A 14868-nucleotide genomic window follows, 5' to 3' on the forward strand; every position below is an offset into this window, starting at 1 on the left:
GGTTTACTTCCGTCGATAAGAGTAGCAAACAAGTTGCTCAACATTCGTTTTATACCCACAAGAGATCAAGTTGTAGGTTTACAAAACCATTGACAGTACAGCAGCAAGAAGCATTTAGGCGCAATCTTAACTTACATAAGTTGCGATTGAAAGGGGGTCTTGAATCTGCAGATCGCTCGTGCAAAACCCCTGACTGCTTTCCTCCTCCCAAGAAAAGTCTCCTTCCTCCTCCTATCGGTGCCGCCGTGGATCCGCCCCGCCTCCAATGGCCTTTGGCCTGTGGAGGTGCGGAGGATCTCGGGCCCCCCGCCGGCGGGAGGGACCCCGTTCTCGTTTTTGCTAGGATGAACGTCTTGGTTGGGGCGGTGTGGTGGCGGCGATGTCCCTCGGTAGCAATAATGTCTCCCACATTCTATCCCTGTCCCGATGGTGCGAATAGCGTTGTCGAATGATGTGTGGAGGTGTGTCTCCGTCGGATCTCATGGGTTTCGGTCGGTGCTGGTCTTCGGTGGATTTATTTGGATTCAGTTTTTGTTCGTCTTCGTTTGTGTGGTTCCAGGTTTGATCTTTTCAATCTACAACTCTCTCCATCGGCGATGGTTGCTGCTTTGGTGTGTTGGTCCTTTGGGGGCTTAGCACGACGACTTCCTGACTGTCTACTACAACAAGGTTTGCCCGGCTCCGATGATGGAGGGGCGATGACGGCGCACCTTCGGCTCGCTCCAGTGCTTGTAGTCGTCGCTGGGTGGTCCATAGACCTGGTTGTAATTTTTATTACCTCTTGTGTTCTCTGTACTACCATGATTGATGAATAGATTGGAAATTTCACTCGAAAAAAAAGGGGGTCTTGAAATACATTGTATACTTTGTATTCCGCGCGTATGTGTGGTTGCTGGTGATTGGATTGTCTACGATTGGCCATATCTCCTGTATAGCTTTCGTAGAGGTCACAACCGACCCACGATAACACGTACAGAGTCCCTGCTGATCGACACACAGCAAACTCTTCCGCCTAGCTTTTACAGGCATGGGTGCTAAATCTCTCCGTTGGTCCAATCCTCCAACTAGGCCATTCCAAAATCATGCAAAGTGAAAACCCACTATATGCCAAACCAAGAGAAGATGCCAATCTCGGCAAAGTTACGTACAACATCTAGCGCTAAGACAATCAGTGAGGCGGCAACCACCTGGCAGCGTTCTGTTCAGATGCCTTTGATTCCTTGCACCTCGGAGGAAACAATGGCTAATCCACCGTCATCTTGTAGGTCAACGGTGATGCAACCCATCCAGTCCCACCATTATTTAAGCATACCATCTGCCATAGTTCCTTCCAAGAGAAGAGCTCGGTTCATCATCCACTGCCCTCAACCGATCAACCACCACCGTCCTAGCAACAAGCAATGGCGAACAACGGGCTCATCGCTGAGAAGGACCCGCTTTTCTGGGGTGCGGCGGCGGCCGAGCTCACCGGCAGCCACCTCGACGAGGTCAAGCGCATGGTGGCACACTTCCGCGAGCCTGTCGTCAGGATCGTGGGCGCCGGCCTCAGCGTCGGCCAGGTGGCTGCCGTCGCCCAGGCCAAGGATGTGTCCAGCGTCACCGTCGAGCTCGCCGACGAGGCGCGCGCCCGCGTCAAGGCCTGCAGCGAGTGGATCCTGGACTCCGTGGCCAACGGCGGCGACATCTACGGCGTCACTACGGGCTTCGGTGGCACCTCCCACCGTCGCACCAAAGATGGGCACGGCCTCCAAGTTGAGCTCGTCAGGTGATGCCTAGTATATAATTTTACATCTCAACATCATGCGAATATTCGAGTAGTCTTGCAATTTTGGCAGAAGAAACCGCTAACAGGGACTGCAGTGGGGACGTGATGTTTCTTAGCTCGAGCTCAAATAGTTCGGATGAAAGTAAAATCTGAAAATTTTGATAAAATATTTAAAAATTCTATTTTTTTCTGATACACTAACAAATGTTTTGAGTGCTTATAAAGTTACACCATGAAATAACATTCGTGAAAGTCGTGGCAAAAAAAATATCGATGCTCCAAAAATGCTATTTTTGTGAGCATTTTGAGGTGCTGATTTTTTCCCCACCACTTTCACGAATGTCGTTCCATAATGAAACTGTGCAAGCACCCAAAATATTTGCTCAGAGTGTTCCACGAAAAAAGTCAGAATTTTTGTATTACTTATTTTTTGAACTTTACTGTTCATCATAGCTCATTTGAGCTCGCAAGCAAAAGAAGACTTCTGACGGTCACGCTGCTACTAATAGAAGGGAGTAGCAAGCAAATAAGGAAAAAGTCTAAAAAGTATATTTGTGTCGTTCAATCTTTGCTCGGCCTCAAAGTAGTAGGTTTTTCTTTTCTTTGGCAAGTACGTTCTAGTAGAAGAAATAATGTTAATTATTAATTGGCTTATGAAAATTGTTAGAAATATATATGCATGAAAATATCATATATTCAATGTTAAGCATTTATATGGGAAATATGTACATAAAATGGTAAAAAAAATCTTCTAATGTCGCAAGATGTGGTACAATGAATTTAGTAAAAAAATCATAATTAGAGAAGTAATGTATACATGTGCATAACCACACTTTCTATTATGGAAAATATATCCCCTCAAAAAAAATGATAGGAAAATATATGCCAACATGAATACAATTGCATATACAGTATATTATTGAATAGATGGAGTATTTATCATAGTTGGAGAATATGCGTCACTAATATTCATAGTCACTAGTACGCCTGCACAATATTTTATATCTCGACATCTTGCTAATTTAGTTGAGAGCACAAGCCGACACGGAGACACTTGGCATCCTTGCAAGGATATATAGCTTGCCACCACCACACTGAAATTGTTTAACTATCTCGTAGTAGTATGGAAAGTGATAGAATGATCTTGATCCTATACGAACCCAATTTCCTAACTTTATGTTCTCAATTACTCTCTCCGCCCCGAATTATTTTTCACGAAAAATGGATAACAAATAATTTATCTAGAAATAAAATATGTCTACATACATCCATTTCTGCGATAAATAATTGCGGACAGAGGGAGTATTCTGTAACAGTTATGCAAGTTATATGGATAAAAACTTATCCACATGACCTTCTGTAAAAGAATATGATAATATGTGAGCTGTGTGAAATTTATAAAAAGGAATAAGTTACTTATTTCAAATATATCATATATAGCAACACCGTCCATACTTGTTTTTTTTCTGCACAGCTCGTACGTGAGTCGTGATGATATTTTCTAAAGAAAACGGCAAGGCTAAATTTGTTGAAACTTAACAATGTTTCCAAGTTATAAAAGACGGGTCTATATGTATGTACCAGAAATCAGGACTTGTGTGTGATAGATAAAGTTACAAGAATTAAATTAGTCTGTTGGCCGGCCATCATTGACCTTATTCGTCCATGCATGCAGGCATCTCATTGCTGGCATATTCGGCACCGGCAGTGACCACGAGATGCCATCGGAGGTTACACGTGCGTCTATGCTCGTGCGCATCAACACCCTCCTCCAGGGCTTCTCCGGCATACGTTTCGAGATCCTTGAGGCCATCACAAAGCTCATCAACAAAGGAGTGCACCCGAGGATTCCCCTCCGGGGCAGCATCACCGCGAGTGGCGACGTGGTCCCGCTTGCTTACATCGCCGGTGTTCTCACCGGACGCCCGAACGCACAGGCAATTACCCATGATGGTAGGAAGGTGGATGCCGCCGAGGCATTCAAGATTGCCGGGATAGATGGTGGCTTCTTCAAGCTGAACCCCAAGGAAGGGTTGGCCATCGTAAATGGCACGGCTGCAGCCGCCGCCCTTGCAGCAATGGTACTGTTCGATTGCAACATCTTCGCTGTCCTATCCGAGGTTTTTTCTGCGATGTTTTGTGAGGTGATGTATGGCAAATCAGAGTTTGCCGACCATCTAATCCACAAGCTGAAACATCACCCCGGCACGATCGAGGCCGCGGCTATCATGGAACACATTCTGGCTAGCAGCCCGTTCATGGTCCACGGCAAGATGGTGAACGACATGGACCCACACCTCAAGCCGAAGCAGGACAGATATGCGATCCGCACCACGCCACAGTGGCTTGGCCCGCAGATCGAGGTCATTCGGGCGGCTACCAAGTGTATTGAGCGTGAGGTGAACTCCATGAGTGATAATCCAGTCATTGACGTCCACCGTGGCATTGCACTCCATGGTGGTAACTTCCAGGGAACACCCATCGGCGTATCTATGGACAACACCCGCCTTGCCATCGCCAGCATTGGGAAGCTCATGTTCGCGCAGTTCTCCGAGCTCGTAAATGAGTTCTATAATAATGGCCTGACGTCGAACCTAGCTGGAAGCCGCGACCCAAGCTTAGACTATGGTCTCAAAGGCATTGAGATCGCCATGGCCGCATACTGCTCGGAGCTCCAATACCTTGCCAACCCGGTGACAACCCATGTCCAAAGCGCGGAGCAGCACAACCAGGGGGTGAACTCACTTGGCCTTGTCTCAGCCAGGAAGACTGCAGAGGCGGTGGAGATGTTGAAGCTCATGTCCTCGACATACCTGGTGGCACTTTGCCAGGCCGTCGACCTTCGCCACCTGGAGCAAAACATCAAGATCTCTGTCAACATATGCGTGGCACAGGCTGCCAGAAAGGTGGTCGACGCAACCAGTGTTGAGAAGAAGCTCGCGGCCGCCATCGACCGCGTGGACGTTTTTCGCTATGCCGACGACCCATGCAGCGCCAACTACCCCCTGATGCACAAGCTGCATAGTGTGCTCCTCGAGCACGCTCTTGCTAGCAGGAGCATCGACGATGAGGTGTTGTGCAAGATCAGTAAGCTAGAGGAGGAGCTCATGATAGCCCTGCCACGGGAGGTCGAGGCGGCTCGCGTGGCCGTGGAGAAGGGCACCGCACCCATCTCGAACATGATCATGGGGAGCAGGTCGTTCCCACTCTACCGTTTTGTTCGTGAGGAACTCAGATGCGTGTTTCTGACTGGGGAGAAGCTTCTCGCGCCCGGCGAAGAGTGTGACAAGGTGTTCGTGGGGATCAGCCAAGGCAAGCTCATCGACCCCATGCTTGAGTGCCTCAAGGAATGGAACGGTGAGCCTTTGCCCATCAACTAACTCGTGTCAAGGTTTTTATCCCCATACGTGTGCCTGTCTGAATAAGTGAACAACACTGTTGTTCACGTGTGTTTTGATCATTGCATGTGTGTACATGCACCTCTTTTTATGTCTGTTTGACAATCAGCTGTTTTTCATTTTGTAACTCGAACTTGCCTCGTGTCATTTTGTAACTCGTGCTCATATGTGTGAAATGTTTGTCTGATTCTTGCCCATCTTTGTCTGCTTTTAATTTGGGCCACAGTAAAAAAAGTCCCCCACGCTTTAGACCCTTTCCCATGACTCGCAGCTAAAACAAGCCAGACAACATATCCCCTCTCATTCTATTTTGGCTTTTGCTTGCTGGATCGCGTAATGTCAAGTGAAATGCCTTAAGCTTCTCCTGATAAAAGTGAGTTCACATATTCTCAAAAAAAGTGAGTTCACATATTCTCAAAAAAATGCGTATAAATTTTCAAACATATGAGCATTATTAAATATTTTATATTTGATTTGAAATATCGAAACCACAAATATGAATGGAAAAAGAAACGGAAAAACAAAACCCAAAATGAGACATAAATATATAATCCAGATACTTCAAACAATGAACTTCCTTAAATACACAATGAATAATTTTGAGATATGCAGTGAACACTTTTGCTATATGTGTTGAACATTTTTCTGAATATGTTTTGAATACATTTGAAAATTTTAAACAACACTTGAACTTTTTTTAATAGCCAATGAAACTGTTTAATATATCCTATAAATATGTTTTAAAAAAACAATAAAAATTACTGGAAGACAAAACAAAAAGGAAAAGGAAAATGGTAAAAAAATATTTAACAAAAATAATAGGACAAGGAAACCGAAATGAAAAGGAAAACAAATAAAAGTAAAAGAACAGAACAGAGAAACGACGAAAGACCTGATACTGGAGCAAGTTATGGATGGTAAAATAAACATATCAACTACACCCGAGGTGAGCGTACACATGGAAAAGAAAAGATTACTGGATAGTAGGCTGCGGCCCACAGGCGAATTAATGAAGGCGAGTGAGAATTCAGACTTGCCATAGGCGATATATAGCCTGCTCTGTTTTCCTTGGCATATGAATACAAATATCCCCCCCCCCCCCCCCCCCCCCCCAATAAAGATGCAAGTTTCATCGAAAATCCATAACCTTTTCCACGGATCAATCAAGATGAATACTGATAGACAATTAAACAAAAAGGAGAAGAGTACTAGTCGCCAATCAAACAAAACAAATATGTGTACTAATTGTACAAATTCCGTCTGAAAAGTCCCAATATTACAGGTTCAGATAAAGAAACAAAATTAACCATAACTAAAATCATTTGGGAGGCGCAAGGGAGGTACCCATGGAGTAGGCCTCGGCAGTGTTGGCAACGGCGGCCGGCGACTAACACGAAGGCGGTGCCGGTGCCGGCGTGGAGCCCAATTTGACGACTATCGAGGAAGGCACAAAGAGAAAACTTAGGGGCTGATGGATGAATAGGCAGGGAACTTGGAACCTGCCTGAGTTTTTTCTTTTCTTCAGTTTTTCCACTGGTTCTTGTCTTTCTTCTTCCTGTTTTTCCGATGGTTTTCTTCTTTTGTTTCTCTTATTAGTTGTTCTCTTTTATTTGGTTTTTTTTTCTATTCATCTATTTTCTTTCCTATGTTTTTCTATACATGAACTATTTGCAAACATGTGATGAACATTTTAATAAAAACATGATGAATTTTTGTATATAAATACATGAGGATTTTTTTTACAAATGCTTGATAATAGTTTTTATAAATATGCGATGGATTTTTTTTAAATACATGATGATCATTTTTCAGATATGTGAAGATTTTTTTCTACATACATGATAAACATATTATATATGAAATCAATATTTGTTATTTAAATAATATAATTTAAAAATTATTAATAGAATATTATTTTTTGGAATCTGCATAATAACATTTTTTTTCCTAGTATTTGAATAAGGTTAGCAGAGATGGACTCGGCCTACTCATACCCGTGTGCGCGGTTGGTTCTTATAACCACCCCTACATTATTGACGGTTTTGATTCAACTACAATCAGACCACCATGCTCACTGTGCCACAAATAGACAGACTGAGTGTGCTATGACACAGCAAGCTATAATCATCATAGATTAGATCTACAGTACTGTAATCATCTTGTTTATCGACAAAGATACATAGGCAGAACATATAAATCCTAAACCCGCAGAAACAAGAAGATATAATTTCTACCCATCCAGGCCTGTCGTATAACCTTCATCACCAACGAGAATTTTTTTTCGACACCACTCATCTCTCTACCTTTTCCATGACGACGACGGTGCATTAGTCGTCAACACAGTGATTAAGAAAACATTCACGACCTTCAACACAGACACAAAAACAACAATATTACTATAATTAGTCCCTATTTAGCGAGGGAACATTATAATTAATCTTGAACATCCGAAAATGCAACCCAAAAGACATGCATCGCACTACATAGCAGTTGGTAACCTGACATGTTCTGCTTGTACTACCAGTACCAACTACTAATAAAACATGACATCGATCGTTTAGGATAAACTGGAGTATATATAAAGCCAGTACAGATGGATTACGATTACCATGGATTAATGAGACTTGGCGGCGTCGATGGATCAGAAGAGCTTGTCAATGCGAACACCGAGGAAGAGGTCTTCGCTCTCGCTCCCAAAGTCCGGTGGCACCAGCAGGCACACCGGCGGCCTTCCACCGGGAAGATTGCCGCTGCTGCTGCTCGGCACGGTGGACAGACGACGAAACAAATTTTCCTCCGTGTTGCTGGCAACCTCAGCCCAGACCGTGGACCTGAAGCGGGGCGCCGCCGCCGCCGTGCCCTCCCGCACGCACACCACCGTGACAGCGGTGGCCTCCCCGAACTCGGAGAGGGTCACGAGGAACAGGCGCGGGTCGCTCCGCTCGACGAGGAGGTGCGTCCCGCCGCCGCGCCACGGCGCCGGCACGGCGATCCTGAACGGGCTCCCGTAGCCGACCTCCGTGACGGGCCAGGAGTGGGCGGCGGCGATGTGGTCGAGGAGGGCCGGCGGGGAGGCCCACATGCTGCAGCCGTGGCCCGGGCAGTGGCAGGGCGCGAAGGCGCACCGCAGCGCGTGGTCGGCGGCCTCGTGGTACATCAGCTTCCTCCCGCAGCCGTCGGCCCTGTAGCAGCACGGCAGCTGCACGGCGCGCAGCGCGTCGTCCATGAAGGGGAAGGGGCTGTAAGCCGCCGGCGGGTCGCACGCCGTGCAGCGGTCGCCATGGCACCTGCCGCACACCCTGTGCCCGCCCTCGCACTGCACGCAATCACTCACGAATCAAGCCATTGTTTCTTCATGACAGCGATAGCGATGGAGAAGAATCGGCAACTGGCTATGCATGCAGTACCTGGTGCACAGGAGGCCTGAGGGGAAGTTGGCATGCACAGCAGAGATAGAAGAGCGGGTTCACCTCAGCGGCCACCCATGGAACCTGCATGGCTTCCTCCACCGCCAACAGGGCGCCTTGGCCGCCTTGGCTCTCCCGTTCATGCTTCACCGCCATGGGCTCTTCCTGCAACCTCGATTTCTTGTTGCTCGGCTCGCCGCCGTTCTCCATGGTTGGAGCACTCACTTGCAAGGTGGAAGTCAAAGCAGAAAATGGAGCACGGCTCAACTTATGCAAGCAGCAGAAGTAGTAGAAGCCAAAGGGGTAGACGATGTGATGTGTGAAACTGTGAACACGGTAGAAAACACTTGGTTGGGACTTAATTGCTGCACACAATTACTATGCGCGTGCACCGGCCAGCCCATCCAGTCCTAGGCATTAACTAGCGCGCAGCTCCAAATGCAGGCTTAACTCTTGTGAGCACACCACACTCCATGCGGATTCACTTCAAATACAAGGCTGCCTCCACTTCGAGGCTCGAGCCTATCTTTGTGATAAAAAATGAGTCATATATTTAAGAAAAATAAACCATTAGGAGGAGGCATATACAAAAGATATACAAATTGAGGAGATCGTTTCCATGTACAAAATGCCGTTGGTAACCTTTCCAAATGGCTAGCCAACCACCGGTATGAGCGCGTGACGGGCCCATGACATCAAACCAAGGAACATTTGTGAAGGGGCCGATCGAATTTGAGGTGTTGCAATCCCGAAGCTCTGTTCTTGTACTCGAGATTTCTTCCTGACCGAAGAGATAATAAGATGTTTTTTTGTTGGGAGGGGGGGGGGGGGGGGGGGGGGGGGGTAATAAGACGGTTTATTCATTCATCTTAAAGAAACCTTTTTGCGGTGCCTCTTGTTTGCGATCTAACCACGATGTGTGATTAGTCCTCACATCCCACATGCGTGCCTCATACGAGGTAATAAGACGGTTTATTCATTCATCTTAAAGAAACCTTTTTGCGGTGCCTCTTGTTTGCGATCTAACCACGATGTGTGATTAGTCCTCACATCCCACATGCGTGCCTCATACGAAATTCATGGTATGTTTTATGTTATATTATGTTTATGCTATGAGTTGGTATTTTTGTCTCTTCCTAATCCTAGGGCACTGATACCCAATCCACCCAAGGTGCACCAGAGAGGAGGCACATTGCAGGGGTGTGGAAGGTCACATCGAAGGCTGGTGACAGTAGGGATTAGTATGGCAGTCCGATAAAATTCATATGGGTGGGGGTGGGGGTGGGGGGGGGGGGGGGCGTGATGCAGTCACAAATCCGCGCGACTCCAAGCTTTGGTGCAGGTGAGTCACGGCATTGTCCCAAGGATCACATGACTCTGAGCTTAGCAAAGGTGAGCAGCATCCTCGCGTCAATGATCCAGCTTGGTGATGGCGACATGCATCGTGTCATCAGGGATTTGAATGACTTCCGACTTGGCAAAGGCATGCAGCTTCGAGGATCAGTGTAACTCCAAGCTAGCGAAGGCAAGGGGCGTCGCGACATCGATGATCCTTTCACCTTTTGCATGAAACGCTCTTTACTTTACTTGTTTTTTACTTCGGCCGAAAATTCTTTAGATCAAGCCATCTAGCCTCATCAATTCACGGCTTGCACTTGGCAAGGATTTACCACCGTAGATTGCCATATTGTTGTAGTACTGGAAACAACAACTGATAAGTGATGTAAGTGGGCTGGCTTTCCTTTTATTCTTTGTATTTTTCTATTTATAAATAGGAAAAGAAAAAAAGAAAAGAAATAGACGGACCGAGAGTGAAATAAAATTGTGGATCATTTATGTGGACTATGATTTATACATATGCCCACAAAATTGATTCCATCAATTATGAAGAAGCTTGAATTCCAATTCATTTAAATTTAATTCAGATGGGTTCAATTAGAGGTATGAGAAAATTGCGGTTTAAAATTATGGGAACTTTTTGGAGGCTATGAATGTGACAAGAAGGCCATGTGCAAAGTTGTGGGGCAATTGGAAAAAAATGTGAATTTGAAAATATTCAAATCATGTGCAAATTGGATTTGAATTAAAGCCATTGTTTAAAATAGTTACTGACCTTGAAAGAAACAAAATCTAAACCCACGTTACTTTAAAAATTCCATATGTTGCTTAGAAGATTAATGATATTATTGATTACATGAAATGCAAAACTATGAATTCGATAAAAAGAACAAGCATAAAATAGGGTTGCTACTGTTGGGATGTTACAATCTATGCTCTGAAACATGCACTTTTAGTATTGCTTTGAACCGTGCATTTTTGCTCCTTATGATATTCTTATAGTTGTGGATTTTCTAATTTTATTTATTTATTTTTGAGACGAGATAATTATATGTTTATATTCCCACCGCTCGGGTTTATTGGGCCAGAGAGCAGACCACCGGCGTCCAACTTTTTAAAGGCCCATTGAACATGGGAAATACCCTTTGGCTGCTGCATGTATATACACCCTATACGGGGATTTTTTTTTAAATAATTAAACAAAAAGACAAAATAGTTCAAAAGTATTTTAGATTAAACTTGACTTACTTGCGCACTAGTATATAAATTTTCACCCAAAAAAAACCTACGTTGACTTCACAGCGAAAAAGACAAAATTTATTTGCTATGATAGCTAGGTCACTATTCACGCTATTTTGACTGAAAAAATGTCTTTTTTGAGAAGAAGTAAAAGAGGAATTTTCTTTTTGTAGAGCTTTTCTCACTAGTACAACGAAAGGTCAAGTTTATTTCAAAAATATTTTCAGAAATTTTGGACTTTCTGTTGAATTGCTAAAAAAATTCCATATAGGATACATATGTACCCTTGAACAGACGTGTTTACTTTTCTCTTGTTCCTTCCGCTTGAACAGGCATGCAAAAATGGAATTGGCAATGGTCCAATGCTGTAATTGCTGCTGGTCAGCATTGGACGTACGCTTGACCGGCTGGAGGCAAATATGTGGTGCATGATCGGCTACATGCGATGACTGTGAATTAATTTGATTGACTGTTCTCATAGACCCTTCCCCTTCGTGATCTGAAAAATAAAAGCACCTCCCTTCCCTTCGATCCCCTCAAACACCACCGCCTCCCCTTCGCCTTCTCTCCTAAGGTTTCTCGACTCGCACCACCCAGCCATCCCAATCTCCCCGGCCACCGGATCGATGGCGGACACGGCTCGGACGGCGGAGAGGAAGCTCACGCTGAAGAGCGCCGACGGCGAGGAGTTCGTGGTGGAGGAGGCGGTGGCGACGGAGTCGCAGACCATCAAGCACATCATGGAGGATGGCTGTGCCAACAACATCATCCCCCTCCCCAACGTCAACGCCAAGATCCTTGACATGGTCATCAAGTACTGCAGGCAGCACATCCAGAATCGCGGAGGCGACGCCGCCAACCCCACCGCAAAGGCCTCCGAGCCGGACCTCAAGACCTTCGACGATAAGTGCATAGACGTCGACCAGCAAATCCGCTTCGACGTCATCCTGGTGAGATTTCCATCCAACCCTCCCGCCCCCGTGGTGCTCTTTCTAGTTAGTCACGGGTAGAAAAAAGGCCTTTAGTCCCGGTTCGCAAAGGCCTTTAGTCCCGGCTGTGCAACCGGGACTAAATATGCGCGACTAAAGACCCCCCCCTTTAGTCGCGCCTCTTACGAACCGCGACTAAAGGCTTTAGTCCCGGTTCTCGTGGCCAACCGGGACTAAAGGCCCGTCCTTTAGTCCGTAGGGTTTTTTTGCGAATTTTTTTAAATTTTTTTTATTTTCAAATTTCTGAATTATTTTAACCTCTAATCTCTAATCACCACCCTTCATCACTGCTCAATTTAACCTCTACTCTCTAATCACCCCTCATCATTCCAAATCATCTAACTTCCCGGACGGTCACCCATCCTCTCACTGCTCCAGCCTGAGCACGCTTAACTTCCGGGTTCTATTCTCCCTCGTTTCCAAGTCTGCACTTGTTGTTTTCCTGACAATAGTAGGATGTCAATTCTATTAACCCTCAGGAATTTAGCTTGAGCATGAAGTGACACATTTCACTGTTTGAGTTTGAAACTATTGTTTTAAAAAACAATAATTATTTAGTAACACTAATATTTCTGGAATAATTAGTTTGACCATTGTTTGACCACTGTTTGACCACAGTTTGACCAGATTTGACCAAAATTTTAAAAAAACTGAAATAATTATTTAGTAACACTAATATTCTAGAATAATTAGTTTGACCACTGTTTGAAATTTTTTGAATTTTTTTGCCTCTCCAAATCTTAAAAGCCCCGTATCTTTTTTCTGTTAGGTTTTTGAGGATTTTGAAAATGTTTTAACGAGGTTCCCCCGGTTAAATTCGGATGTAACTTTTCGAGTAGATGATTTTTCATATAAAAAACTTTTTCATCCGAGTTCGTATGCAAAAGTTATGCCCATTTTAAGAAATTCCAGAGAGATTTTCCAAATAAAGTCGAAATTCATATTTGTTAATTTTCCCAACAACTAGACCACATATCACATGGGAAACTTATTTTATTTTATTTTTTTGACATTTTCATCATTTTCTTTTGTTTTTTCTAAAACTGAAAAGGCGATCCACGGGGGGGGGGGGGGGGGGGTAGAGTTTGAAAATGAGGCCTCAAATCCCTTTAGTCGCGGTTGGCCAGACCAACCGGGACTAAAGGTCTAAGCTTTAGTCCCGGTTGGTCTGGCCAACCGCGACCAAAGGTTCGGGCCATTAGTCGCGGTTGGCCAGACCAACCGGGACTAAAGGTCTAACCTTTAGTCCCGGTTGGCCTGGCCAACCGCGACTAAAGGCCTTCGGGCCAGCCTGAGGACCTTTAGTCCCGGTTGGCCAGGCCAACCGGGACTAAAGCCCCTCCCGTCCGCCAGCGCGCGCTGGGCCCAGATAGTTGGTCGTGGGTCTCCTCCCGAACCGCGACTAAAGACCCCTTTGGTCGCGGTTCGATTATTTTGGGGACTAATGGGGGCGTATGGAAGCCTCTTTTTCTACTAGTGAGTACTCGTCAAGGCGCTCTTGCTCCTGCTGTTTAGATGCGGTTTGGTACCCCAGATTCGTGTTTCGTTTGCTGACAACTATAGTTGTGTGTGCTGTAGAGTGTAGCCTCGTGGCAGGTGCTCTGACAAAATACTTGAAGGCTTCAATGATTTTTGAAGTGTTTGTAATCTCACCAGGATGTGGGTTATTTCTCATCATATTTACATGGTTGCATGTCATAAGTGTTTGTGATCTACTACCTAGTGTATTGCCTTATTAAGACTACCCACAGTGGGAGTAACATAGGTCGTAACATCACACATATCTAGATAAAATAGATGATGTGGCAAGCAATAAATGAAGAAAGAGACACATGTGGTAACATAGCTAGTTACTATTAGTATGAGTAACATCACACATATCAATGCAAGATGAGTCTATAGCCTAATAAATAAAGTGCTGCATGTTACCACACATATGTTACCATTGTGGCTAGTCTAATATAATATGTGTTGTTTCTTATCCTTTCTAAGATTTCGTTGTCTGATGTCTTTACTTAGAGCTATGCTTCTGTTTTCAGTTCTGTGCCATGATTAACCAGTGTATCACTTCAGTATTATGCTCCCTCACTACGTGGGTGATGCAACAATATTTTGTTTATGTTGCTCCTGTTTCTTATCTATGTATAGTCTCTTTTCTATAAGAATGCTACCTGACCAACTTGCTTGGATTTTGCCCTGAGCCCCTTACAGGCTGCGAACTACCTGAACATCAAGGGGCTGCTGGACCTGACCTGCCAGAAGGTCGCTGACATGATGAAGGGGAGGACTGTAGAGGAGATCAGCAAGACCTTCGACATCAAGAATGACTTCACCAAAGAGGAAGAGGAGGAAGTCCGGAAGGAGAACCAATGGGCCTTCGAATGAAGGTCGAGTGGCGACAACTAAAGAAACAACTATCTCGTAATGCAAATGACCAACAAGGAAGGAAACCCGGCTTCGTTAATGCCTGGGAGCAGCCTTTGTGGTTTGAAACTATGCTAGTAATAAGCTATAAGTACATTGTTCTGGTTCCGGTCAATCTGTGAGGTTTACCATTTGGTTGACTTCGTTATCTTTTGTTTGGTAGTATTTTGCTGCACTCTTGAACTTGGTTATGAGTTTGGTGCTGGTTGCTAGTTATTCTGCAACTAATGCTAGTTCTAATCTATCGTTTTGCATGCCTCTGATGCGTTGATGTGACGCCCCCGATTTGACCGTACACTAATCATGCA

General features: G+C 45.0%; 2 protein-coding genes and 1 long non-coding RNA gene across 3 annotated transcripts; 2 read left to right on the top strand and 1 right to left on the bottom strand.

The window, feature by feature from the left end:
• The first annotated feature begins 1400 nt into the window (after positions 1–1400).
• LOC109786255 (phenylalanine ammonia-lyase-like) lies at positions 1401–5145 on the top strand. The gene is made up of 2 exons (XM_020344837.2): positions 1401–1765; positions 3441–5145. Exons 1-2 carry the CDS (start codon positions 1401–1403, stop codon positions 5143–5145), a joined length of 2070 nt encoding a protein of 689 aa, XP_020200426.1.
• Positions 5146–7255: 2110 nt separating this feature from the next.
• On the bottom strand, positions 7256–8086 carry LOC120975262 (uncharacterized). Its single transcript, XR_005771048.3, has 2 exons — positions 7772–8086; positions 7256–7528 (listed from the first exon to the last, which is right to left on the bottom strand). It is a non-coding gene; the product is annotated as an uncharacterized lncRNA (long non-coding RNA).
• A 3672-nt stretch (positions 8087–11758) lies between these two features.
• Positions 11759–14570, top strand: LOC109786254 (SKP1-like protein 20). The gene is made up of 2 exons (XM_020344836.4): positions 11759–12097; positions 14348–14570. The coding sequence occupies exons 1-2, from the start codon at positions 11774–11776 to the stop codon at positions 14519–14521; spliced, it is 498 nt and encodes a 165-aa protein (XP_020200425.1). The 5' UTR covers positions 11759–11773; the 3' UTR covers positions 14522–14570.
• The last annotated feature ends 298 nt before the right edge of the window (positions 14571–14868 follow it).

Source organism: Aegilops tauschii, chromosome 3 (assembly GCF_002575655.3).
Source record: "Aegilops tauschii subsp. strangulata cultivar AL8/78 chromosome 3, Aet v6.0, whole genome shotgun sequence".
In the NCBI taxonomy this organism is placed as follows: Eukaryota; Viridiplantae; Streptophyta; class Magnoliopsida; order Poales; family Poaceae; genus Aegilops; species Aegilops tauschii.

What these genes read in the sequence shown, in the direction of transcription:
- LOC109786254 (XM_020344836.4), top strand. Translation starts at nt 11,774, where the DNA reads ATGGCGGACACGGCTCGGACGGCGGAGAGGAAGCTCACGCTGAAGAGC. An exon ending in TCCGCTTCGACGTCATCCTG is followed by an intron (nt 12,098 to 14,347) that starts GTGAGATTTCCA and finishes AGCCCCTTACAG; the next exon opens with GCTGCGAACTACCTGAACAT.
- LOC109786255 (XM_020344837.2), top strand. Translation starts at nt 1,401, where the DNA reads ATGGCGAACAACGGGCTCATCGCTGAGAAGGACCCGCTTTTCTGGGGT. An exon ending in CTCCAAGTTGAGCTCGTCAG is followed by an intron (nt 1,766 to 3,440) that starts GTGATGCCTAGT and finishes CCATGCATGCAG; the next exon opens with GCATCTCATTGCTGGCATAT.